General features: G+C 37.3%; 1 protein-coding gene across 1 annotated transcript in view; it reads right to left on the bottom strand.

The window, feature by feature from the left end:
- XIRP2 (xin actin binding repeat containing 2) overlaps positions 1-25,080 on the bottom strand; it is a 43,197-nt gene that overhangs the window by 6,384 nt on the left and 11,733 nt on the right. Inside the window, exons 2-8 of the mRNA XM_056349100.1 lie at positions 17,505-17,658; positions 11,990-12,150; positions 9,038-9,169; positions 7,302-7,403; positions 2,717-2,824; positions 2,324-2,396; positions 1,520-1,653 (exon numbers count right to left, since the gene is read on the bottom strand). Coding sequence (XP_056205075.1) covers positions 1,520-1,653; positions 2,324-2,396; positions 2,717-2,824; positions 7,302-7,403; positions 9,038-9,169; positions 11,990-12,150; positions 17,505-17,658 — 864 coding nt within the window. The remainder of the gene's footprint in view (positions 1-1,519; positions 1,654-2,323; positions 2,397-2,716; positions 2,825-7,301; positions 7,404-9,037; positions 9,170-11,989; positions 12,151-17,504; positions 17,659-25,080) is intronic.

Raw genomic sequence — 25,080 nt, forward strand, 5'->3', positions numbered from 1 at the left:
CATTTCCAATGGAGCTTTCACATAAGCAAACTTTTCTGTGCTTTCATATTCACGGGATCTGGAGCAAACCATTGCAGAAGTAGCAGTTCCATCCTGGTTTTTTTTCCTTGGTGTAGAATTTTCCTGTGGTCTGCTTGCTGAAGCAGTAGCAGCAGAAAATGAGCTTCCTGTTGAAGACAATGTAATTTCCTGATAGATATTTTCCATCTTTAGGGAGCAAAAGTGGTTTGTTTTGTGGTTGTTTTTATTTTTTTAAAGTATAGTAACATGTAAAACAATTTTTCTATTCTTCACAAAAGCTAGTTCTGCAAGGAGCCAAGCAATAGGATTATAATAAGATCTGGAAAGTTAAAATCCATTAGCTATTGCTCAGAATGCATAAAGCCAACCTTTTGAACTAAGAGTTGTGCTATTTGCATGATAGAATATATGTGGAAAAAAATACAGAATTCATATAAAATGCAAAATGATGATTGAGCAGTCTTGGAGTTTTTGCCGCAAAAAATGCAGGCTTTGCATTATAAGCATAATGTAAAGTTATGCTGTGGCTTATGCTCATTTTAATTTCTTCTGAAAGTGACATGTTCTATGCTTGTGAGAATCTGTGATGACAGAAATTACACATATTTACAGATTCAAAACAAGGAAAGAGGAGACTATTCAGCAGAGGACAGGGATATAAAAGCTTTTATAAAGGTCTAGTTTTAATTGTTTGTCGCATACTGCAAGTACTTGTTGAGCCTTCTGATGTACTTGTCCTGTTTTCAGCTGCGGTAGAGTTAATTTTCTTCATAGTAGCTGTGTGTTGGACTTGGTGTGCGAACAATGTTGATAACGCACTGATGGGTTTGGCTGTTGCTAAGTCATGTTTGTACCAAGTCAGGGACTTTTTGGTTTCTCAGGCCCTGCCAGCGAGAGGGCTGGAGGGACATGGGAAATTGGGAGGGGGCACAGCCAGGACGGCTGACCCCAACTAGCCAAAGGGATATTCCATACCATGGGACGTCATGCTCAGTATATAAATGGGGGAAGAAGAACAAAATGGGGGGGACACTTGATATGATGGCCTTTGTCTTCCCAGTAACCATTAGGCGTGATGGAGCCCGGCTTCCCTGGGGAAGGCTGAACACCTGCCTGCCCATGGGCAGCGGTGAATGTATTCCTTGGTTTGCTTTGCTTATGTGTGTGGCTTTTGCTTTACCTATTAAAGTGTCTTTATCTCAACCCACGAGTTTTCTCGCTTCTACTTTTCTGATTCTTTCACCCATCCCGCTGGGGGGGGTGTGAGTGAAGGGCTGCAGGGTGCTTAGTCACTGGCCAGGGTTAAGCCACAACAGTACTCCATATTGCGTTATGTGCACTTAATTCCTAAAGTCCATATACTCCCACAACTTTCACAGGTTAGATTTTTAGTCATAATTCATCAAAACATGAATGCAGACTGCATGGCATACCAGTGTCCTAACTTCACCACTTCTAATTTGCATAAAGGAAGATCCCTCTTATTAAAAGCACAAACCTTTACTTCTTTTGCAGGTGCTGTAGTCTCTCTGTCAGAGTGAACAGCCTTTTCCTCAGCTGTCCTTTCAATCTGCTGTACTAAAATCTGTGTTACAGTCTTTGGGAGCTCTTCATTCTGAGCTGCATTGGTTACTGCAATGGGAAGAAGAATAAAAAAGATTGTTTTTCCTCCACCCTGCATTTTATGAAATTGACTATCAGTGAATTATAAAACATTACATTTGAAAAATTGTACTTAGTCTTGCAGGAGTCTGGAGAGTCACTTGATTGTGAACAGAAATCCATAGAGAGAATGACAGGATGGTTGTTGAGGGACATGTTTAACGTGATTTAAAAACCTACTGTTTTGCCATATCTGAGTGGTGTGGCAGGGCTAAAGTTTGACTGGGGTCTGTGGGAGAATATAATGCGTGAATTCTAATACTAGGACTAAACTGCAGCAGCAGTGTCTTAACACTGTGGTCATATTTTGCAGGGCTATTCACTTCAGCTATGAATTTATCATCCACAATTTTGTATATATGTGGGCTAGTGTTTACCTGTGTTTTCAACAATTCAAGTCCCCAGTTCTTTCAAGCAACTGAGTAAATATTTAAAACCACCTCCTTATTCAAAAGCCAGCTCTCCATACTAAATTCTAAACTCATTTCTTTATGTCCCATTGAAGTCAAGGAATGAGCATTGCTGAGAATTCAGAGCAATGTGCATTTTCATGTTTGCATGCTAAGAGTGGTACATTTGCGTGAGTAAAGACATTTGCCATTGCTCATTTGTGAGCCTGTATTCTTATGCTACTTCTTACCTGTTTCATCAGTATGCTGAGTGAGTGTAGAAGTCATTTTTATCTTATGAGTAACTTGCTCACGATGAGAAACCTGTGCACAAAACCTTCACTTTACTACAGGATTTATTGTAATATGTAAGTATTTTCCATACTTCTGCAACTGTATTTAAAATGTTACATCAAAGAAAAATATGAATGTAAACCTAATTAATTACCATGTCAAAACAATAATAAATTTAAAACATTTAATAAAACACCTTTTAAAAAATTATGTACTACCTAATAAGGAAGGCTATCAGCAGAACATCCAGATCTTGCTGTACCAAGTGGTAAAGGAGGAAGAAGCAAAGCAGATATATATCAGCATCAGTATAATTGTCCAATGACATGATTTTTAATTGATATAGTTACCTCTTGTGTTTGAGAGGCTTCCATTTGACTTTCTTTGGAGGTCATTTCATTGCACTCAGCTTCCCTGGTGCTGCTTGATACTCTGCGCTGACTGCTACTTGACGTTTCCTGAAGACAAATAAAAATAATATCATATTAACAGCTAATAGTAAATTGGATTTTTCTTTTTTTATTATTATTTTTTTGGCCTATGAAGGGCTTTCACAAATAAATTCTAATGTAAATGGTGTAACTCAAATAGTCATTTTACAGCAAAGTACCGTTATTTTTATTATGATTGATATTTGTTGCCATAAAAACTGGAACAGGGATTTTTATAGCACAGAGGATGTCAAGTCACTTATGTTACTGCAGCTAGGCTTTGACCAGCAGATACAGAAAGCTGCATGAATATGTACAATGTATAAATAGATTGAAGGGGGACAAAGGTGACTGGGAAGGCTGGATGTGCTGTGCCATCAACTTGTTACCTATTAGTAGGCATGAAGTTAATGTAATTTTGTAAAAGGAAGTATAATATGTCTATGTAAGAGATGCTGACTTTCTGCATATGCTTTGTATAGCTTTTCCAATGCAAAAATCGTGCTGAATTGCAGTTGTGAAAAAGATGGACCATAGGCTAACCACAAGATACTATAAACCACACAGACTAGCATTGTATCTGCAAGTCTGACAACTGCAGCGTAATAAACAGAGCGTAATGTTGAGAGTTTAAAGCACTGTCCAAGGTGCCCACGTAGTTTCTGAGGCTACCTATGTTTAGTTCTACTCCAGATTCTGACAGTAATTTGTTTTCTTATTTAAAGCCTGTCACAGAACCACGTGTAACATGATGTGTTACATGACAATACCTGTGTCCGTGGAGTACTTTGAGATTTAGTGATTAGAAGAAAAAAATCCTAAGGATTGATATCATTGAGAGCAGTTCTGTGCTTCCTCTCTCTTGCACACTAGCATGTACACAGAGACATCTAATAAATAATTTCACTCATATCAAATTAAGTTTTCTTTTCCTTTGTGAGAAGAAAGCTTGCCTATTACTTTCCACTGATAATAAGCTTTCAAATGAAAATAGCTTCTGATCCCTCCAGCAAGAGCTTTCCAAGTGTTCAACGTAATGTGAATGTGAGTGGAGGCAACACTGTGTTTCTGAGGTTGCTGCTATACATCTAGTGCTGTAGAGCTGTAAGCTTCCTTCATATCAAATGCTGTCACCTCCTTGAAATCCAGCTAATTGTAGGGCAAGAAATTAGCTCTCTCCCTCCGTCATCCCATGACATAGCATATATTTATGGGATTTATTCTACCCTCGAACTAAGGAATGCTTACACTACTTGCATCTCCACCAACATTTCTACTGAATCAATTTAGGGGAGCGCCCACTGCCTGGCCATGATTTCTGCCATACAGTAGGCAGCAAGGACTCTTAGGTTCTATGGCAGAGAGACAGTATGCATCCCCTTCATGGGCTGTAGGAATTCTCTTCCACCTTTGTGCTGCCAAATCAACTGTTTCAACTATAAGATGTTTTAAAAACACAGGAACAAAAAGTAGAGTAACTTTTCTGATTACTGGCCTAGTAAACGGTTTTAGTGTGTTACCAGTATCAAAATTAATCACACCTACTGCAAAGTTTGAATTGTCAAAGTGAGGCGAGGCTTGAGGAGAGCAAGTCAGAGTATGGATTACGCTCTCGGGTCCTGTGCATGTGACAGTTGTAAGGGAGCCGCACAACGTGAAAAGATGTAGAGCTAACCCCACACCAAGCTGAAGAGAGGCAGTTCAAAGAAAATGAAGTGCAAATTTTCCCATCTATTCTCTGTTTAATGACTATGTGTAGGTGTATGTATAATATGCCTTCTCATTTTATATGGATATACTTTTCAATATATTTATGCATATATATGCTTTTTTCATCTAAGATATGCTTTTCTGTTCTAATGTGCATGTTTTAGATATGTAAGTCAAGCTCTCATTACTGGAAAAGCTCATTCAAGAGACACGAAATATGTTCATGATAGTCATTATGTGTCCTTTGAATGGTGTGGGGTATTAAAAAGGAATATAATTAGGCTTAATGTAGTCAGGAAGCAAATCTAATCTGAATGTCACTACTGCTTTATTGCTGTAACTTTGGTACTGCTTATGAAGTAGTTGCCATATTGCAGAAGATTATAATCGTTTAATGTGACAGCTATGGCTGTCTAAAATGCACCCTAAACATTATGGGCCAGATTTTGACAATATAATTACATGGCCTTGCTCTGGGCATGCAGGGAGGAAGAGGGACTTGGAGGTTCTTATATTTTTGTGTGTCTGTCAAGATGGCTAATTGAAATTCCAGCGACAGAGGGTAAAATACTACTTGTTTATTATTCCAAACAAGTGGAGAGCAGGAAGACCTGTGGATTCTTCCATCCTTTGCAATGGCTAACTGCTGGATGTAGGATAGGATATCCTGTAGGTAGGATTACCCCATTAGAGTCTGTGGCATGTTTTGTACACCCCATAGATTCTGGAGAATATTCTGTAGAATGATTTGATGGTCTGCATGGATTAAGATGGTTTTTATTTTATTAAGCAGGGTAAGTCATGCCTCCAATGCAGGACTGTGGCTGGAGATTATGATCTAGATTTAATACTTGTTAAGAGTTATGTTTGTGGGAACTTGATCCCTTTATTTGTTTCTGTGGAATACACGATGCCTACCCTACTGTGCATTATTGAATCAAGCAAGGTTGTTTAATCAACCACATCCTGCATTGTGGTGTCAGGAGGAAACAGCTCCCCTCCAGCTGTACAGCAAAGGAGGACAGACAGAATGCTCAGAGTGATTTTTGATGTCGAGACTGAAAAGACAACTAATACTGTTGTGTTTCCTGTAGCCCAAGAATCACCTTTCGATTACTTTTTGTTTATCCTGTGCTGTATCATAAGTGAGCTTCAGAAAACACTGTCAGCTGGATGATTGTTGGCATGCTGCTAGCTCACAAATGGTTTCTTATGGTAATTTCATACTTTTTTCCCCTCCAGATTTACCTCGTCCTCCATTCTCTTCCATTTGTTTCAAGTCACCGTTTATAGGGGCTGCTGGCCTTCCCATGCATATCTGTATGGTACTTAATACAGAGGACTATAGTGTTCTCTTGTGTCACTGGGTAGTAAGTCATTCTAACCAAACCCAACATTATTTTAAAAATAGAGATGTAAATCTGAGAGTAAGTATGTACACATTTTGTTAGAGGAGTGCATTTTTATGTAGGCATTCAGATTCTGTTACTGAAGAGAACTGTAATTGCTACACGCACTTTATATGTTAGCGGCCCACACATCAATTTTAGTGCCTCTGCGCTGCAATAATTTAGATAGAATTCTTATTGCAAAATGTGCCAAGATTTGAATTTTCAGTAACCGTTCTGTGTATTTTAGAACAAGGTTTGCTTTTTTGTGTTGACATTTTTGCAGTTTCCTTCTGTTCTGACAACAGACAAAACATACTTTCCCTTTCAAAAATAAAGTTGCTTTGAGGCTCAGAATATGTGTGCTATATTATATGCATACGTACATAAAACGTGTACAATTCTGTATATGTATGTATGTATTGTTCAAGGGGACCAAATGGCCCAAAAGCTTGTCCAAGACAGGAAAGCCTTTTATTCACTCACATTTGAAGCATATTGCTTATATTTGAGCTGTACGTTATGGTCATCATATAAGCTTTGTGGGAAGTTGGCTAATATAATATCGTTTGTGTACTGGCAGATTTAGAACACACTTCTAAATGATCAGTATGTACAAACTTACAGTTCCCTTTAGGCAGAAGTGGAAGTAAATTGTGATCCTAAAGCTTCAGTTACAAAGTTGGTAACAATGGAATGACTGACGATTTACTTGGTGTGAATCTTCATTTCCTCGTCAAAGCTATGCTTTTTAAACCTATTTATGTTCTTGTCATCTGCACATCAGTACTGTGAGGTCTTGCGGAAATTTTTTACAAGAACTTCACTTATCTGCACTTTATGGTTTGTCAGTCTTGCTTGGTTGTATGTATATACTTAGGGTGTTTTGGGCACAACGTGGAAGATTTTCATAAAAAGGTAAGGTTTCACCATTCACTAACATTGTCCTATTATTCAATCTTATCCTCTGCAATTGCTGGAAAACTGGCAATTGCTACACTAGCTATCTTAGAAAATTTGTCTGGAATGACCCTCAATGGAGGAGGTGTAGTTATACTGGTGTCATTCCTGACAGAGGGTACTGTATGGTTGAGTGAATATCAGATACTTTCAATATATTCCACTCATCCTTCCTGTGCAGGAGGTTCAGCTCACTCACTCGATATGGCTCATTTCTGATACTGGAGAGTGAGACTTTGTCTGAGCAGCTAGCTAGCTGAGCTGGTGTAGCAGACCACTCTAGGCTGGCATTTGCAGAATAATAACACTGAAGATCACGACCTTTTCTCAGCTTGGTGGCTGACAATAGAAGGTGCTCATGATGCCAGTGGTCTAATTAAAGACCAGATCTCAAAACAAACTCGGAGCACATGACAATTCTGTGATCAGTTTTCATTGCTGCTCACCGTTCCAGACAAGAGTTTTGTGCATCCTACTGGTAATATGTCACCTTTCACAAGGAACCAATCTCCCTTACCATGGAGACAACTCTGAGTGATGGCTGCTGCCTGAGAAAAATAGAAAGATAAATTATTATTTCCATATTTGGTGTAAATGTTTTGAATGAAAAGCCATCTACTCCTTATACAATAATTGAATATAAAGTAACATGTTCAGTTATTTAGATTATTGTTTAAAAAGTTAATTGCTTCCTTATTTTAGCTTGGACTAATAGTTTGAATTTATCCAGATCTGGAGATCTGTCTTCAAACTACATGCTTTCTCTGTTTTGCCTCAGGATTGATTCAGTGATCGTGAATAATCTTTCAGCTACCTAAGTGTATAATCCCATTTTCCATGAGAGTGCAGTTACGTTAGGTAGAAAGGGGATTTTATGGTCTGGCAGTAAGTTATTTAACCTAGATTTAAAGATTCCATATAGTTCTGAGTGATTTTATTTCCTATGAACGTGACTATTTCTACTGATGATTTGAGAGAGCCTCCTCAACTAGCCACAGAGGACAAATACATGAATAAGTATGCTTAGAGGTCACATTGTTTTTGAAGAAATGGAACCATCATATTGGCTTTGTGGAGAATGAGTTGTCACTGTTAGGCCAAGGAAAATGAATCTTCACATAACAGAAATGAAATTTTGTTCTGAGTAAGAGAAAAAGTCACATAATTTCTGTACATGGGTCTGCATTTCTTCATCCAGATAAACGTCATCAGACAAGCATGTGCAAAACGCTTCCTATTACCAAGGATTATGCTCCAGTATGATAGTTGAACATCAGCAATGGGACTTCTCTGCTTAGCTAAAAACACTTTAATACATCTGCAGCAAACTGTGTCTTCTCCCCTTCTCCAAAACTGGAGTTTTGCTTGTTGTCTGTGCAGATTATTGATATTGGTATTAATGTGTAAGAAATGAGAGATGACCGGTAGATATGATGCTTATTTAACATGGAAATGAACCTATGGCAGAATGTTGATGTGTTTTGTTCTACAAAGGTGGAGAGCAATATTGCTTACAAATCGCTTCAAGAAGTGCAGCATGGTAAAGCAATTTACTGTGCCATTACTGTTTCTCAGAGTGCATAGGACAGATTGTGCAATGTGTTTTATTATAGGGGATTTCACATAGTCCAAAATCATTATCTCCTACAACAATTTTTCATGGTATATGCTAATGAAGTAATAAAATGTAAAGACCTTTTATCTAAAATAACACTTAGCTGCTGCTTTGTTCTACTTTTATGTAGCATCTGGGTGGTTCTGTGCAATTTTTGATCTGTTTAGGGGAAGTTATTAGATTTAAGTCAATGGAAAGCAGGAAACTCCTTTTGAAAGAGAGTGGCACAACATCACATCAAGTGCAATAAATGCAAAATATGACCATGATGCTTGATAATGAATTACAGTCTTATAGACAAGGTTCAGTATAAAATACCACTACGATAGTAATCTGCTTTACTTATCCATTTGCTGCAAGTCTAGTATTGCCTATATTGAGTGTTTGCAAAAGAAATATATATGATTTCTGTAGTATATCTCAAACAGAAAATTCTATGAGTATGAACACCAGGGAAATGTCGTAGTCATAATGAAAACTCTTCAGTAAAGCAAAAAATTGTATTTTTTCCTCAAGCTATCTTGCAGGGCATACCTTGTTTGTTAGTATTAAAAATGCTGTTGTTACCTGTATGGATTTGTGCTGGTGTTGGTACTGAGCAAAGATCTTTTGTGAAGAGGTCTTCCTCACTTTCTCAAATTGTTTCCTCACTGCTGCCAGGCCACCAGGCACAGTACAGAACTTGGTTTTCTCTGAAATCTAGAGTGATAAAATAAGGCCAGTTGTTTTCCACTTGCACCAAGAACATACTTCCATGAGCTGATTTTTAAAAAGTGTTAATAACGGTATACTACAATGCTTACATATTTGAAATGGAAAATCTGGAAATACTTCATTATGTCTGTAGCCTCTTAAAGGCAACTTCCACTGATGTAATCTGTAAACCCTACTTATTTTAACTGTACACACGAATTTACATTAGCATTCAGAACAGATGCAGTAATAAGGCAATTATTTTTCAGGTGTTGTCATCCAAGTACAAAACATACATATACTGATGACATTAACTATTGAATCTCATTGGCCCATTTTAGGACTTGTCAACCAAAAATTAGGACCTGCAAATGATGAAGTTCTTTTGGAATTTTGCAGTCTATAATTTATTTAACACCAGCTGCTAAATGCTCCTGTGTGAAATAGAACCTGCTGGTGTAGCTACATATTCATCTCTGCCTAAACTAGTTGTCTGAAGACTCAATGGTTTCTTCTGTAGTTTTAGGGATCATGCATGTATTTTCAGCTATGTAATACTCTGTCTTTGCAGGAATGACTCAGACAATCATAAATACTGTTTCTGACAAGTTCATAGAGCACTGCAGAGGAGCCGTACATTGTGATTTGAAGAACTAAACGTGGTGTGTATTTGAAAAGCGTGCATGTTTGGCCTGAATCTTTAGCACCAAAAGGAGTAGGTCCCATCTGCTTGCTTGTTAGTAGCAGCCACTTTTCTTCTCTGCTGTTGCCTTGTCTATTCGGAGTTTGGTTGCATTCAGAGTTGCCACCTGGCCCTCTTTGTATTTTTTCAATAGGTATTGTTGATAAACACGCAGAGAGCTTCAAGCAGGCCTTTGTCTGGTGATCTTTCTTCACTAACGATGATGCCAAAAGTCACAAAAGTGCCTCTACCCTCAGGCTCCCTGTCCTAGTTCCATCCTTTATGTGTTACCTCTTAGATGGTACTAGAATGAAGCTTTCAGCATTTGAACTTACTAATCAATATGCAGAAAATAAACCACCCAGTAATTAACAATAGCTTTGTAATGAAGGTTACTAAGTACATTTAGGTTTAGTGCTTACACCTGATGCGTAAGTAAGGAGATCATAAAACCAGATATTTTTTTTTCCCCTTGTGATGAAGGCGGCATGCTTCTATATGTACATGATTGTGTGAATGTGAAAAGTAATTATTTCGGTGAATTCACATTTCAGGCACACCTTGCCAGCCATTTGGAGATATTTAGAGGGGGTAAATGCAGTTATGGGTAATTTAAGTAAACTTATTAATTCCCTTTAATGGAACACATAATACGGTTCCTTTTTCAGGCAACCTTCTATTTCAGCAAGGAACTGTGATGAGTTACAGTGTAAGTAAAGTAGTTCCTATGTGCTTAACACAGGTTGGGTCAGGCTTCAGGCACTATTTTTTAAAGAGAGGGCTAACTTCAGCAATGTTTTCAATTGCAAGAGTAGGGAATTGGAACCTTCTTAGCCAGGTGAACTGCAGGAACGTGCTACAAATACACACAAGAAATTAGGAAATAAGGAAGTCAGCAGACAGGAATTTGGTGGTTGGGAAACACCTGGACTCTGGTGGGAGTGGGTGGTGGCTGTTTTCACTATGTGGCTTCTGGGCTATCCAAGCACCCAGAAGGTCCTTTCAGCTGCTACAGACCACTGCTCCCAAGACCAACGTGTAGGTAAGACTGGGAATCCTTCTGCAGCTCTTCTTGGCTATGGACAAAGATGCTGGCTGGTGGGTGCTGAAGTGTAGCCCTTCTTTAGCCAGATATGCTCTCTGATTGACAGAAACTACTCTGGCCTGGTTTACAGTAAGGAAAAGGTGTTCTTCCCACGTGCTGAAAATTTAGTATAAACAAAGACCATTGTCATTCTAACATTGTAGCAAGCCGGTATAGTGCCTCTGTTTCCTGATACAAGGGGGTTGAGCTAAAACTTCTAAGTAGGATTTTAAGGTATGGTAAAAATACACTTTTTACCCCGTAGTATTTCTGCAGAACTGAGGCAGGTTTTCCTGGCTGAGATCTGAAGACCTGATTTTCAGTTATTCCTGACTGATAATTAAATGTGTGGTGAAGATGTCTTGCTCTATTTCACTAGATTATGAATTCTGTTAGCCAAATACTTTATGTACTACTCTGTATTAATATTAAATTTTGCTGTAAAATACCTAATCCCTATTGATGGAAGTGTAGAGAGATGAGTAAAACAAAATGAAAAAGTTTTTTTCTGGATATTTTTTCATATAATGCCCATTTTAAAATAATTTTATTATAAAACCATGCTTTTTTCATACACCTTGTCTCATAGAGCTGCTCTTTTAAAATGCAACAATTTTGAATTCTTTAGTTTGAACAGCAAGAGGTCTAAACTTAATGTGCTTTTGAATATGATTTTATTATTTGGTAATATTTTTAGTAATGTAGAAACCGCTGAGTTTTGTCATTATGAGCTGAAAGAATAACTGTTCCTAATCTGTCTCAAGCCTATGGCCCTAATAAATGCAATTCATGCAACAGTGGAATAAAAAGAACAGTCCTTCCAGTGAATTAAAGGGAATTGTTTAAATGACCAAAAGTATATAGCATCAAAAACCTCTTTCAGTAGAGACGGAGACCGATGCATCAATATGCTTGCTAAGTAGATTTAGTAATTTACGTTTCAAATTTTGATCCCCATAGTGGTCCATCAGTCAGCTTGTGTAAACAAAGAATGCAGAATATGTCACTGTGCAAAGCAAACACACAGAGCTAAAAAGATAAGGAGCCATTGATATCTTACACGAGCAAAGGAGTTAGTTGTCCCTCCCTTCTCAGACACAGCAGCCTTGTACATAGCCATTCTTTCTTTCAAGGAGACAGTCTCCTGGCAATCCAGAGGTGTGTTATCAGCCCTGGGAGTGCTCTCTTTAGGTCGTCCTCGTACTCTGTTACGGGAACCCACTGCAATTACAAACAGACATATTTTCTAAGAAGGAAACAGGTACCTTTTTTCCAAACCTTGAAAGAAAAGCAGTACTAGAAAGGAGCAGCATTATCAACTTTTTAGCAACTGTATCTTATTTTTAACTTAGAGCTTCTTGAGTACAGAAAAATTACGGTGAAGTTTTTGAAACTGGGGGAAATTCCTTGGGGAAATAATAAAACAGCTTTAAAAAAACCCACAAAACCAAACCAAAACAAAAACCCACACAATTTTAACAGCAAGCATAATCTATTTTTCTCAATAGTGTTACATTTGCATTATTTTATACTGTAAAAAAGTAATTTTAAGTACTACAAATAACATTATAAATAGATATATTATGTTCTAATTAACTTTATACATTACAGTATTAATTTGCCTAGCAGAGTCCATTCTGAATTGATTGTAGATTTAAGTTGTTTACTGATAATGCATTAGAATATGTTTTTAGTCAGGTTAGTACTACTAAAAGCTTATTGAAAATTATCCAAATTACTAACTACATTTTAACCTTATTTCAGGGTGTGAAGGTTATAGACTTATCTATAAGGATCTGCAATTCAGCCACAGTGAATGTGGAGACAACAGTTCAGAGTACTCGTGAAAGAGCAGCACTGAGTTACTAGCATGAAGAAGGTTTTTTGTTGCTGCTTTCTACATTCATATGACTGTATTAGAAGCATTCCATATACCCAGAAAAGTGCCTTAAATCTAGCATAACGTTATTTTTCCTTCTTCTTTCAGACAAGGGGAAAAAACCTATGTTGTGAGGATCTCTCTTGTCTGTGATCAGAGGCAGAAGGGATTTCATATAATCCCACAGGCTGGAAGTTCCTCTTGTCCTGCCAAGGTTTCTCTACAGTGTATGGAAAATTGGGTTGAATGACACTGGATTTCTGTAACCAGGACAATTACTTCCTTTTTGGCAGGGGAGGGAATTTGAAGACTTCAAGAAGGTATTTTTTCAGTAAAGCCACCAGAACCTAATTTTTCAATCCTTGTGCTTGTACTGCAGATATCAGAGCACCCTGCTCTTCCCTAAATCCATCTATATTTCTCCTTGTCCTTGTATAATAAGTTTCAACAGATTTATTCTGTCCTGCATTGCTTTTTTTTTTGTTACTTTAACAATTGTATTTTCTGAAATTACAGACACAGTCTGTAGCTGAATCAAATTACCTCAAAGAAGTCCCACCAAAAACGATGCTATCCCCCACCCCAAGCATGATATATCTTGGAATTTCTTGAAATTGAGGAACTACTGACTTAAAAAGGGAAAGAAGAGGGCAGGAAGAAACTGTGTAGATACATCCTCCTGCTCTATGTATTTAATTCAAGCCAGTAGGTACCCAAACTAAAAATCTTAAAATCCCTTTCCAAACATGAAAGGAAAGTCAAAGAGGAACCTTCAGATGTGTGCTTTTTGCTAGCCATTAGTGTTTTATTTGTATTCTTCTATATTCTGGCACTGCTGATGCCCTGTCTTCCTTGTTTTGAGCATGCTTTGTCACTTTGTTGCAGCACAGGGCTGGGGTGGAGTTTTGTGTACACAGTAAACATAAATATGCTATTTCAATTAATTTATGCTTTTTCATCTTGCTGATAATTTGCAGACTTATTAAATTAAGCATATGAACTCGTTTGCCATAATTTTGCTAAGAAATTAGTAACTTCTCTTTGTGCAGTGTCAGCCATCTCATAATGTACATTTAAAACACCAAGGATATACTAGAGTGCACCTACCTTTTCTGTCATTCAGTGCAAACCAACACCGTTTACAGAATTGGTCATCTTTTTAGAAAGAAAAAAAGTCTTCAAAATCCTCTCATAGGATTTTTTTTTTTTTTGCTGATTTTTAAGACAAATTTCCCAGTTTCCTTAAATACACCACCCCATGGAGACCAGCTCCACCGAATCGTTTCCTGGAGCAAGCAGATGGGCACAACTGTTTTTGATTATTTCCACTTGTATAGGGTGGAACTTTGGGGCTCTTGTAGGACCTGGGACCTGTATAGCATTTGCCAGAGTCAACTTCTTGTTCCAGAAGTCTAGCTGTAATACATAGTTATACATATATGCATTACAAAATCATGTGCCCAGTCAATCACATTTCTTCTTACCTAAGTTGGTTCACTTGTGATTATTGTATTGTTTTACTAAGCCAGTGGCTGAGAACACAAAAGATACAGATAAAAAAAAAATGCACATTTGTTTTTACAGTACCCATTTTTTCCCTTTATCATTATAAAATGTAGCAACACAAGAGATTTTCCAAAAAGCTGTCTGTTTACCTGGAACAGAATAGAGTGCCAGGGAAGGGGTATTCCACCAGCAGGGAAGAATTCCCAGGCACATCTGGCCTTTCTGCCTGTTCACCGTAAAACTGTTTGGCCTGCACAGATGTTCAAGGTCCAGACATAACAAGCAACTACTCTTCGGTAAAAATCAGGTGTAGATGCAGACAGGCATGGAAGCATGGTCTCAGTTTCTTAGTATTTTTACCTGACCTTACTCATAACTTAAATGAGGATATTTTTCATTTTTATTATGTTTATCCCATGCAGGAATTTGCATATTGCATGTAATCACAATAGGCAAAAAAATTGTATGGTTCAAGAAAGAAGAGCAGCAGTAAGAGTCAGTGAAAGTCATCTAGAAGAGGAAAAGAGTTTTCAGAGAAGGCAGAATTCAGAAGAGAGAAAAAATTGATGTTCAAGTAAGAAGTCTGTACATTAAACCAAATCTAGCCGAAACAATGGAGAGGTTGCAAGTACGCTTTGGCAACACAGAGGGATAGTCTACCATAGCCAAACAACATCAGTTTATTTTTAAAGGCAGAATTTTATAACCGGCTATTGAATTATATAACAGATCGCTACCAGCATGATGTTTATAGGCCATTGCTTTACTTCTAAAGAAAGCTTAGGCCTTTAAAAACCTTCTTGGTATCGTTCTGCTTTAACAAGGAATTCTTGGATTCTATCTAGTCATAAGCATGTGAATAGTTTCAGTAAGTGCAGTGGGTCTACTCATGTGCCTGAAGTTAGATGTGATTTTAATTCCTTGCTGATTTGGGGCCAATGAATTTAATGGACTGTTTTAAAAAACATTTTAATAGATACATATTATTAGCCACCTGGGGAGCAAAGGTAATAGAAAGTATTCTCTTGTTAGCTCTAAAGCAGGAAATGTCCTCTCTTTAGAAACTAGTTTTATGACATAATATGAAACTTTTTGTGGTAGTATGAGAGATTATATACTCTAAACTTTTGCTTATTCAGTTTTTCTAAGCTTCTTATTCAAGCGAACTTAAAGGTGTAATACCTTCTGATTCTTTCAGGAGTAAATGTGTGCTTGTGAAGAAATATTTTGTAAGAAGAGCCTTATGTTTATCAAAGTAAGGTATGCCAACAAAAACCTGTTTGTCATATGTGACTCATAAAATAGTATATATTTCAGATAATTTATTTCTTTTTTAATGATAAGTTACGTTAATTCTGTAATGTATACAGAGCTTGACAAATCTGTGCTTAACAGGACTGGAAAATTCTGGCTTTCTGCCATTTTTTCCAATTATATGACTAAATTAGCTATCCCTTATGGGCTTCTCCAGTTTTCACAATAGGTTGAACAGCATTGAACAGTATGAGCATTGCTTTCACTGTTTTTCAGTGGAGGCAATAGAAGCTGTTGGTACTCAGTCATAGAGCTGGCTGTAAATTTTGCTTGATACTTCTTCTAGGAAAATAAGATTTTGGCATAACTGAAACATTTAGCAAAAAGTTCCATAGCACTTTAGTGGTTTGAGGGTATTGTTATTGCTGAAAAATTGAAGCAATTTGACATATATTGTCATTGGTTATAGAAAACTGAAATCTCAAGGTGATGGGAGAAATAATCTATGGATCAGCATTATCTCCTATTCTTCAGGACAGGAATATTTATTCAGGTGCAGAGTTGCAGATTTCCATGCCTAACTTCAGGTATTAGAAGTTTAAGAGTTTTCACCAGTGCTTTCAAATACTCAAATGACTCTATAGGGAATTTACTTCTCATAAGACTGTCAGAATGCAAAATGGGGTATTATGGCTCTCACAGGAGCCTAGAAAAACATAATCCCCTATGGGTCTGTCACATTTTTAGAAAAAGCTTCATTTGTAAGAGGCATGAATTGTTGACTGTGCATTTTTACACAGTTCATATTCTTTGTTATTCCTGGTGGACTAAAAAATGAATCTGAAACATACTGTGCCCAATTTAGACTCAGAGGCAAAGCTGGTACGGAATGGACAATTCCATTCTCTTGTTAGGAAAAAGAAAGGCTTTGTAACTAGGAGAGTCTAAAAGGAGAAGGGAAGAAAAAAGATCCTTACAACCATATTATAGAAAAGATACATGAAAACGTTGAGATGTACAGAAGAGCCACAAAAAATAAAAATACTCCCACAGGGAGAACTGCAGCTGTATTTAGTTGATGGAAGAGAAAGTTATGGGATGATATGGTCATACCGTATAATCATCCTTCCAAGAAGAAATGAGCAGGTGTTAAAGATTTCTTTAATTTGGTAGGGAAAAAGGGGAAAAAAAGATAACCAATGGCTGAAAGTTAAACTGGATAAAAGATCAGGTATTTAGTTTGAACAATGAGCATAATAAACTTAGCAGCATTAGCCAGAAGAGGTCTTGTGCACTGAAATTTCCTTTTCCCTTTAATCTGCTAGAGTCTGGAATTGTTAAACACGAAGGCTAAACATTTTCTGATCAGAAAAAGAGTGGTCAGTAATTGGTTGATACTACGTAGATGGCTTATTAATTTTATTGGCAGAGGGGACAAGTCTTTCTAGGCTATTTATTTTATTTATTTGGGTAATCTGTTGTTTTACATACAGTAAAGTCCTAGACATTCAGAAGTCAGTAAGGATTTTTCTATTAGAAAATTTTGTCATGCATGTTCGTTCTTTGTTAAAAAAACCCAAAACACTCTCTGACACTGTCAAGCAGTGGTCTCCAAAGTGGGATATGTTCACCCTAGGGGCTGTGCAAGACAGTCCTATGGGATATAGGAAGGAAATATTTTTTGTAAATAAACACTTTTTAAAGGATTTTTAAAAATTTATTGCAGCCATCCTTCTTTAATATCTTTTTGTGGGTCTGTTGCTTAATGTACATAATGTATTAGTAGAGTAATACGTGTATACCATTTGTAAATAAATACATATAGAAACATTCCGAGTGCATGCTCAAAAAGTTTTAATGATAGGGGTGCATGATCAAAAAGTTTTGGAGGCCGCTGCCTTAAAGTGGGACATCATATCCACATGGAAATGCTAACCTTCAGAGCTGCTGCTGTAGCCATTTTCTGATGACATTTTTTCAAAGATTGCTCTCCCTCTTTTTACACTAGACTCCTTCAGAGAAATGGCAGAATGGCTCCCAGGGTGACTCTTCGATGTTGATGAAATAGAACTTCTCTCACTTTCTGTTTCCTGTTAGAAGACATCAAGTGATGTGTGTTAAAAACTATTGGCAGAATTCAGATGTGGGTTTTGGGGGGAGGAGAGGGTATGAAGAGGAAGCAAATTGAAGTGGGGTGCTTTTTTGCAGGAGGTGATCTCCAGAGTGCCATAGGGGGAATTTCTGTAGGAGGCTGCAGATTCACGTGTGCCGTCCAGTTTATCATTCAGCAGACAGTGATCCTTGGAAGGTTTGTCTTGCCATTTCTTGCACATGGTTTCTTCCACAAGAGAAGGGTGGTGGCAATAAAAGACACCAGTTGCTCACTTAAACACTGTACATAGAAAAGTGGATAGAGGGAATTCTATTAATTTCATTTATTGGTATGTAAGAATATGTACATGGTATGTAATATGGTATGTAAAACCAACAAATGATGGTTTGGAGACCAGATGCACATGGACATTTGTATTTCAGAGATTCAATTTTCAAATCTTCCATGACCTATCAACTGAATTTAACTTATCACAACAGCGGGTCAATGTTCCATACAGATAGTTTACATAATATCATTAGTATCAATTCCTCACACTGTGGCCTCAGCCCTTTGAATAAAAAAATGAGTAAATTATTGCTAAGCAAGACTTTAATGTGTCAAAGCTGGTATTTTGGGGTGCTTCTCCTTCCTTCCATGCAATATGCTACTCAGTATGGAGTTGGACACAACGGCTGTAAAATCTCAACTACAGGTCTTATATTAAGTAAATAACTAAAACAGCTGAAGTAGCAAAAATATGCTTTTTTTTGCAAGACAATAACATGAAAGGTCCACTGCATGTCCACTTCACTGTCCTTGTAAAAAAGAGTGTGGGTAGGTGGTTTGTCTGGTGACTGCATAAATCTCTCCAGCAAGATTTTGCAGAACTTATTTGCCAGAGCCCTTAATTGCTTAAATGATATACACTTTCAAAGTGTACTGCCTTCATTAGACTACTTCCTTTTCATTGTTTGCAGACAGCATTATTACTGTATACCACTATAATGATAACCTTGTATGATCCTGCTGAAGTAACTCCTAACTGCTTTTAAATTCAGATATTATGCATGGTGAGTAAGAAGCAGCAAAATTTGACCTCTGAATTGATTATCCTAGATTGGAGAGTATTTTCCAGTAACTATTTTTTTTTTAAAATATTATTTTTTAATGCAATGAAACTTAATGAATCCTCAAATAGAACTCTTAGCAAAAAAAAATAATTGTAAAAGTCACTTTCAAAGTAACATATAATCAATTAATACATTCATCTTGAATTTTATGAAACTAATGGTGAACAAGCATTGAAAATACACTTCTGAGTGCATCATTAGTAATCAAGCACAATCGTGCTTCACCCATCTTTAATAAATTTACGCTTTTCTCATAGCTGCTGTTAGCTTTTATCTTAAATATGTGTTGTACTTCATTTCTTGACCTGTAGTGATTCTTTGCAAGAATATTCCTTCCAGTACATATACAATAGGTTATCTCTTGTGGAAACTCATTATTTTGTAACAATCTGTCTACTTCTATGAGTTATGGTAGCTTTCGCTTGAGATTAGCTGAAAGATTTTTTTTACATGATGTATCAGCATTGAAACAAGTAAGTGATTAGACCATAGAAGCTAAAGATGTTTTATTACCATGAGTATTGTAAACCCCTTTTTGTTGAGAAAAAATTCCTATGGTATCACCAATCATCAGTTAGCTTGTCACAACAGTCAGTCTCCCCCCGGCCCCTCTTCCAAAAGAGCACTGCTGCTACTGCTTATATGGAATTGAACTTGAAAGGTAATCTTGAATATAGTGGATTTTAGCAGATAGGCCAGGAGGTACAGTCAACACACTGGAAAACCTAAATGTGGCTACATTTAAAGGTGGTATAGGGGATCTTAACCAATACTGTAGGGTTTGTTGCCTTTTATTTGTCAGGTTTACAGGGGATACTTGGTTTAAAACTAATTTGAATTATTCTCTGATTGCCTGTTTTCCTTGGCTATCACGAAAAGTATTTTTGCAGGGTCATATCAAGAGAAAGATTTCTGGAGTCAAGAAAGCAGCTGTCTTTCTGCTCCATGACACTTCCTTGTACTCCTCCTCACTGGTCTGTTGGATACTTTCAGGTTGTACATCCCATTCAGAAAGTACATGGTGCTACAGTTCTAATAAGATAAGTTCTGTGGCCAGGCTGGGTTTCAATGCAGGCATGACAGTGCAGCTGGGCACAGCTGCAGCGCAGGTAGGGTAGAGAGCTTGGCCAGAGTGGAGGTGTGCTGAGAGGGATGAGATACTTCTGTGCCAAGGGTATCGGGAGACAGCAGGTGGCTGAAATGAATAGGGTATTTTGTGTGGGAAGGGCTATGGCTTCAAGCTGGTATTCATTTTGTACCATTTTTCAGAGTTTGTTACCAGTTACAATTACAACCCAGGATTAATTCTGATATTTTGGTTTAAAACAGCTGAAGAGCTGACCATTATGTCTGAAATCTGGTACAGACAATGTGATGCAGAAATGGCAATGCAGAGGAGAAATGAAGGATGCGGGAGGGAGAAGAGAAATTTAAAAAAATGCAGCTCTGCATGTTGTTAGATCAGCCTGAACGTCTTTCTCCTACTTCTCCAGTTCTGCAGCCAGCCAGTACCTGGCATACACGAGAACAGCCTCGGGATCATATTGCTGCAGCACTGTGTGCGCTTTCAGCAGTCAACACCATAGAATCACTTTAAATGATGTTACAAATTATACAGTATTAGAATAAGATAGAAAATTCAAAATATACTGTGTCTTCAACTATTGTTGGCATCTTTGAGGACAAACTCATCTAGCTGTTTCGTTTTTTATTCTGACTACGGTTTTCTGTAGTTACCAATAAAAGCTAATCCCCTTGAATTAATTGTTTCTTATTCTTGCAAGCTAGGGACCAATATAAACTTGATTTGCATTTTTCTTAACGCTCTTAATTTTGTTAACTTGTAGCATATTTCTGTAACATGTTTTCAGATTTTTATCTCTGCCATAACAAGTCCTTTACCTATAAAATTTATGTAAGTTAGTATTTTGGATGTTTATTTTAATAGGATTTTTTAAAAAATCCTATTATCTGTCTGGACCATTTTTAATATCAATTACAGGAATATTGGCCCTACTTAGGAGATTTTTTTTTTTTCTTTTATGTACAGATTTCTGAGATGGTGGCAGCTTTGGCAGAAGGTATTTTCAGTCAACTTATCTTCCCATGATCAGAAAAAGCGTGTGTCAAGTAAAACTAGAAAACTGGGATAATACTTAAAAATTGCTTAAACATATTACCACTTGTCTTTAGTGTTTGATTTTTCCACCTGAACGTTTGTCTAAATCTCAGGTGTTGTCTTATGGTAAGCATTATTCCCATTTTTCAAGACTGCAATGGGATTTTTATTTTGTACTTTTGTAACTTGGAGATTTCAGTAAACAATGTCAATTACCCATACTAGGAATACTCTTTTCAGTTTTACACCATGATATTATTTTGTCACCCTTGTCGTGTGAAGCATTTTGTTATAGGTGACTGAATGCAGTTTACTGTTGCTTCATAGTAAGTACTTTGAGACTGGTGTTTCATTGTTCCAAATCTCTTTGTTAATTTGCCTTTTGATTTCTATGTACTGCTGCCTGTAATAATATACCCAAAAAAGAATAACTAGATTTTCCACTATAATTACACAGGTATTTTGGGGGACTGCTAATATGTTTGTCCACAAAATATACTTACGCTGTAGTAGATCTAGTTTTAAACATATTAATTCTTTTAGTTGTTTCTAATTTGGGTCTCCTTATTTTTGTGGCTGGTTTTAGCTTTTATCACAATGTTCCACAGTAATCAGTGTTCTTTAAATCCCTGATATGGTGAATCCCTATATAGGTGGATGGTCTGTTTGATGGTCTCTGTGAGGATGTGCTGTTCCCATATACAGTGATGATGGTCTTGGGCAGAGGAACTGCATGCTTAGCACTGTGCAGAATTTTATGCTCTAAACAAACCAATTCTATGACCATGTGCATTCTCTTCTGTTCCTCCCTTTCACTGTCGTAGTGCCTCCAACGTGAGTCTCCAGCTGTCCTAGCCCCTTTTTGCAAACAGCATCCCTGCCTTAGTGGGGCTTCTGACGGATGATTTTCTTGCACTATTGCTCCAGCCGAAGTGCTAGAGCTCAGATTTATTCTTAGAAAATGATAATTCTTACTGTGAAAAAGTTATTGGAAAGTGTTGCAATTATCATAAACTCATTTTAAGCAGGATAAATTTAATTTGCATACTGTTTTTTTGGGGTATCTACCCAGATAACCTAATGACAGTGAATGGCAAAGACATCTGCTTAATAAGGATAGAATTAACATAAATGCCACTTATCGAAAAAGCACTGAGTTAGTGCCAAGAGGTGCTTAATTAGAAGCTAATATATGCAACTCTTACAAAAGGTGCCAAATGAAGACTAAAAGAAAAATATTTTTTTTTCTGCCTGATGAATGCAGGGTTCAATTCACATCAAGCTTTAGTAACTATATGTGTTCTTGGTGGGAGCAGGTATTCAGCTGGGACATACTGTTGTGTGGAGCACCCTGTTTAAACAGTATTTATTACACTTCTCATTGGACAAAATTTGTTGAAATATCTCTATATTTAACTTTCTATCATGTAGTTATGTTTTACGTACTAGTTCTGGTATTCTATTTTTGAATGTGCTTCTCAGGAAAAGGTGACACAGGAAGCTATTTTTATGTTCTGATCTCATACTTCAGACATGATGAAAAGAATAAAGCACTGGAGTGCCAAATTTCAAGGAATATGCAGTCATTACATTTAGAAATGCCAATGATAAAGATTCCAATTTCAGTGGTCTACTAAGTGACTATGCTTCATTTAGATAGTGGATTTTCCACTTATTATCCACTCCTGCTCTAATCTAAAAGTCAGTAAGCCAGAACATATAAAGTTTTAAATAGAGGAAAACTATTTACCAATTACTACTACCTTTTCTGTGTATATTGAATTACTTTGGATTGGAAGAGGAGTTTGCAGTCGGTATATTGAATAGATTGCCAAAAGCTACTATTAATGTTCAAAATAATTAATTTTTAAAGGACATCTTTATGTGTATTCAGAAAATGCACTCATCCCCATCCCATCATGTGTTAACTACCTTTGTTACGTGTGGTACCAAAAGAAAAGCTAGCTACCACCTAACTTTCATCTTATATATGGTCTCCACTAAAAGAATGCATGTGTAAGGAATGACTAAGAGGGGTAGAAGGAATAGGCCTAAAGAGAAAGGGTAGAAGCGTAAGTTGAAAGGAAAATAATAAATCCATAAATAGATGACAAGGTAGTAAATGAGTAGAGCAGTAAAAGAAGCATTTAGAAATCAAATCTGTTACTTTAAAAAAAGTTACATGAAAAATCTTGATCCAACAATGCATTTTATTGTGATTGTAATTTTAAATGCTTGAGGGTTGCTATTCAAATAATTGTTGTCAATAGCAATTCAAGTTATACTTACTGTCTAAGCACTTTGCTGGACTGGCTTCTAATTTTTACTATTGCATACAAAGAGCTGGCATCTCAAATTCCAATTCAAAACAAGAGACTGCTTTGCTGGAGAGTACACAGGAATGATTTGATGTTAATGCTAGTGCAGAACAAGCTGATAGTATCTGCTGTGAATCACTCAATCTGAGTGAAATATGAAAAAATAAAAGATAAAGCAACACAGTCCTGGCCCACCTGGAAAAGCCTTTGGAAATGCCAGCATGAGACAAGACTGTTTCTGATATATTTCTCATTTGTAATTAAAAATATGATGGAAATCCTTTCTGGTGCAGTTTCGAAGCAGAGAGTGCATGGAATCGTGTCTACCATCTGCTGGAATGTTGATGACATTATTAAGATTGATGACAAACCCCCTAAAGTGACTATTACAGAGCAGTGTTAATAACACCTGCTGCATAAACTCTATGAAGCCACCAAGTAAACTGTTGAGACAGAGCCACGATTCTCAGTTGATTCTCTGCAATGCGCCACTTCACTAAGACAGAATTTCTCAAGAGGCGTTAAAAAAACTGCTATGGCTGCCTGGAACCTGCTCATTCATTTTATCCCCAGACCAGCTCCAGAGATGCTTATCCTTTTCAGCTGTAACAGACAGTTTTAAAATAAGACGGTATTTTCATTTGGAGGAAGGGTATACAATAACTGCATTATACGTGGAACAGAGGCCCTGAAAAGAGGTTGGTTGTTAACCTGTGGAAACGATCTATTTACAGAATTGCCATCTGTGCTGGTTTTGGCTGGGGTAGAATTAATTTTCTTCCTATTAGCTAGCATGGGGCTACGTTTTGGACTTGTACTGGAAACAGTGTTGATAATACAGGGATGTTTTCACCATCGCTGAGCAGCACTTACTGTCAAGGTCTTTTCTGCTCCTCACCCCACCAGCAAATAGGCTGGGGGTGCACAAAAGGTTGGGAGGGGACACAGCCGGGACAGCTGACCCCAACTGACCAAAGGGATATTCCATACCATGTGATGTCATGCTTGACATGTAAAGCTGAGGGAAGAAGGAGGAAGGGGGGGATGTTTGGAGCAATGGCATTTCTCTCCCGAAGTAACCATTACGCGTGATGGAGCCCAGCGTTCCCGGACATGGCTGAACACCTGCCTGCCCACGGGAAGTGGTGAATTAATTCCTCCTTCTGCTTTGCTTGCGTGCGCAGCTTTTGCTTTACCTATTAAACCGTCTTTGTGTTGACCCACAAGTTTTCTCTCTTTTCCTCTCTGATTTTCTCCCCATCCCACCAGGGGAAGAGTGAGCATGTACTGCTTAGTCGCTGGCTGGGATTAGACCATGACAATATTTCAGAATGAGGCTCTACATGAAGAAAAAACACTGAGGAGCTGAATTCTGCCTTGAAATGCCTATAAATTTCACACTTTTTTTTTTTTATTTTGGGAGTTACCAAAACTCCCACTGATTTGCCATTTATCACCATAGCAAAATTGAGACAGGGTCCCTGGTCTGGCTACTTTAAAAGGAGCAGCCTAATTCTTTCAGCTAGTAAGGGAAATTCTTTTAATTGTTTAACAGTGTTTGGAGTGCATTATATTATTGAGCTGTTCAGAGTCTGTTTCGTGGAAGGAATACCACTTGTATGCAGCTCATTGTATTATGTTGATTTGAAATGTAATAGCAGTTTTCACAGCGTGATAATGAATATTTGTGCTAAACTGGCAACTGGACAATAGATTAAATAGACAACTACAGGACATAGGGTAGCTGCAGAATCTTCTCTTCCTAAACCAATACGGTGCAATCTGTTCATCTGTACTGGCATTTTTGGAGGACAAAATATTTGTGTTTTAGAAACACATAAGGAAACTGA

The sequence above is a fragment of the Falco biarmicus genome, chromosome 8 (genome assembly GCF_023638135.1).
Source record: "Falco biarmicus isolate bFalBia1 chromosome 8, bFalBia1.pri, whole genome shotgun sequence".
NCBI classification, from domain to species: Eukaryota; Metazoa; Chordata; class Aves; order Falconiformes; family Falconidae; genus Falco; species Falco biarmicus.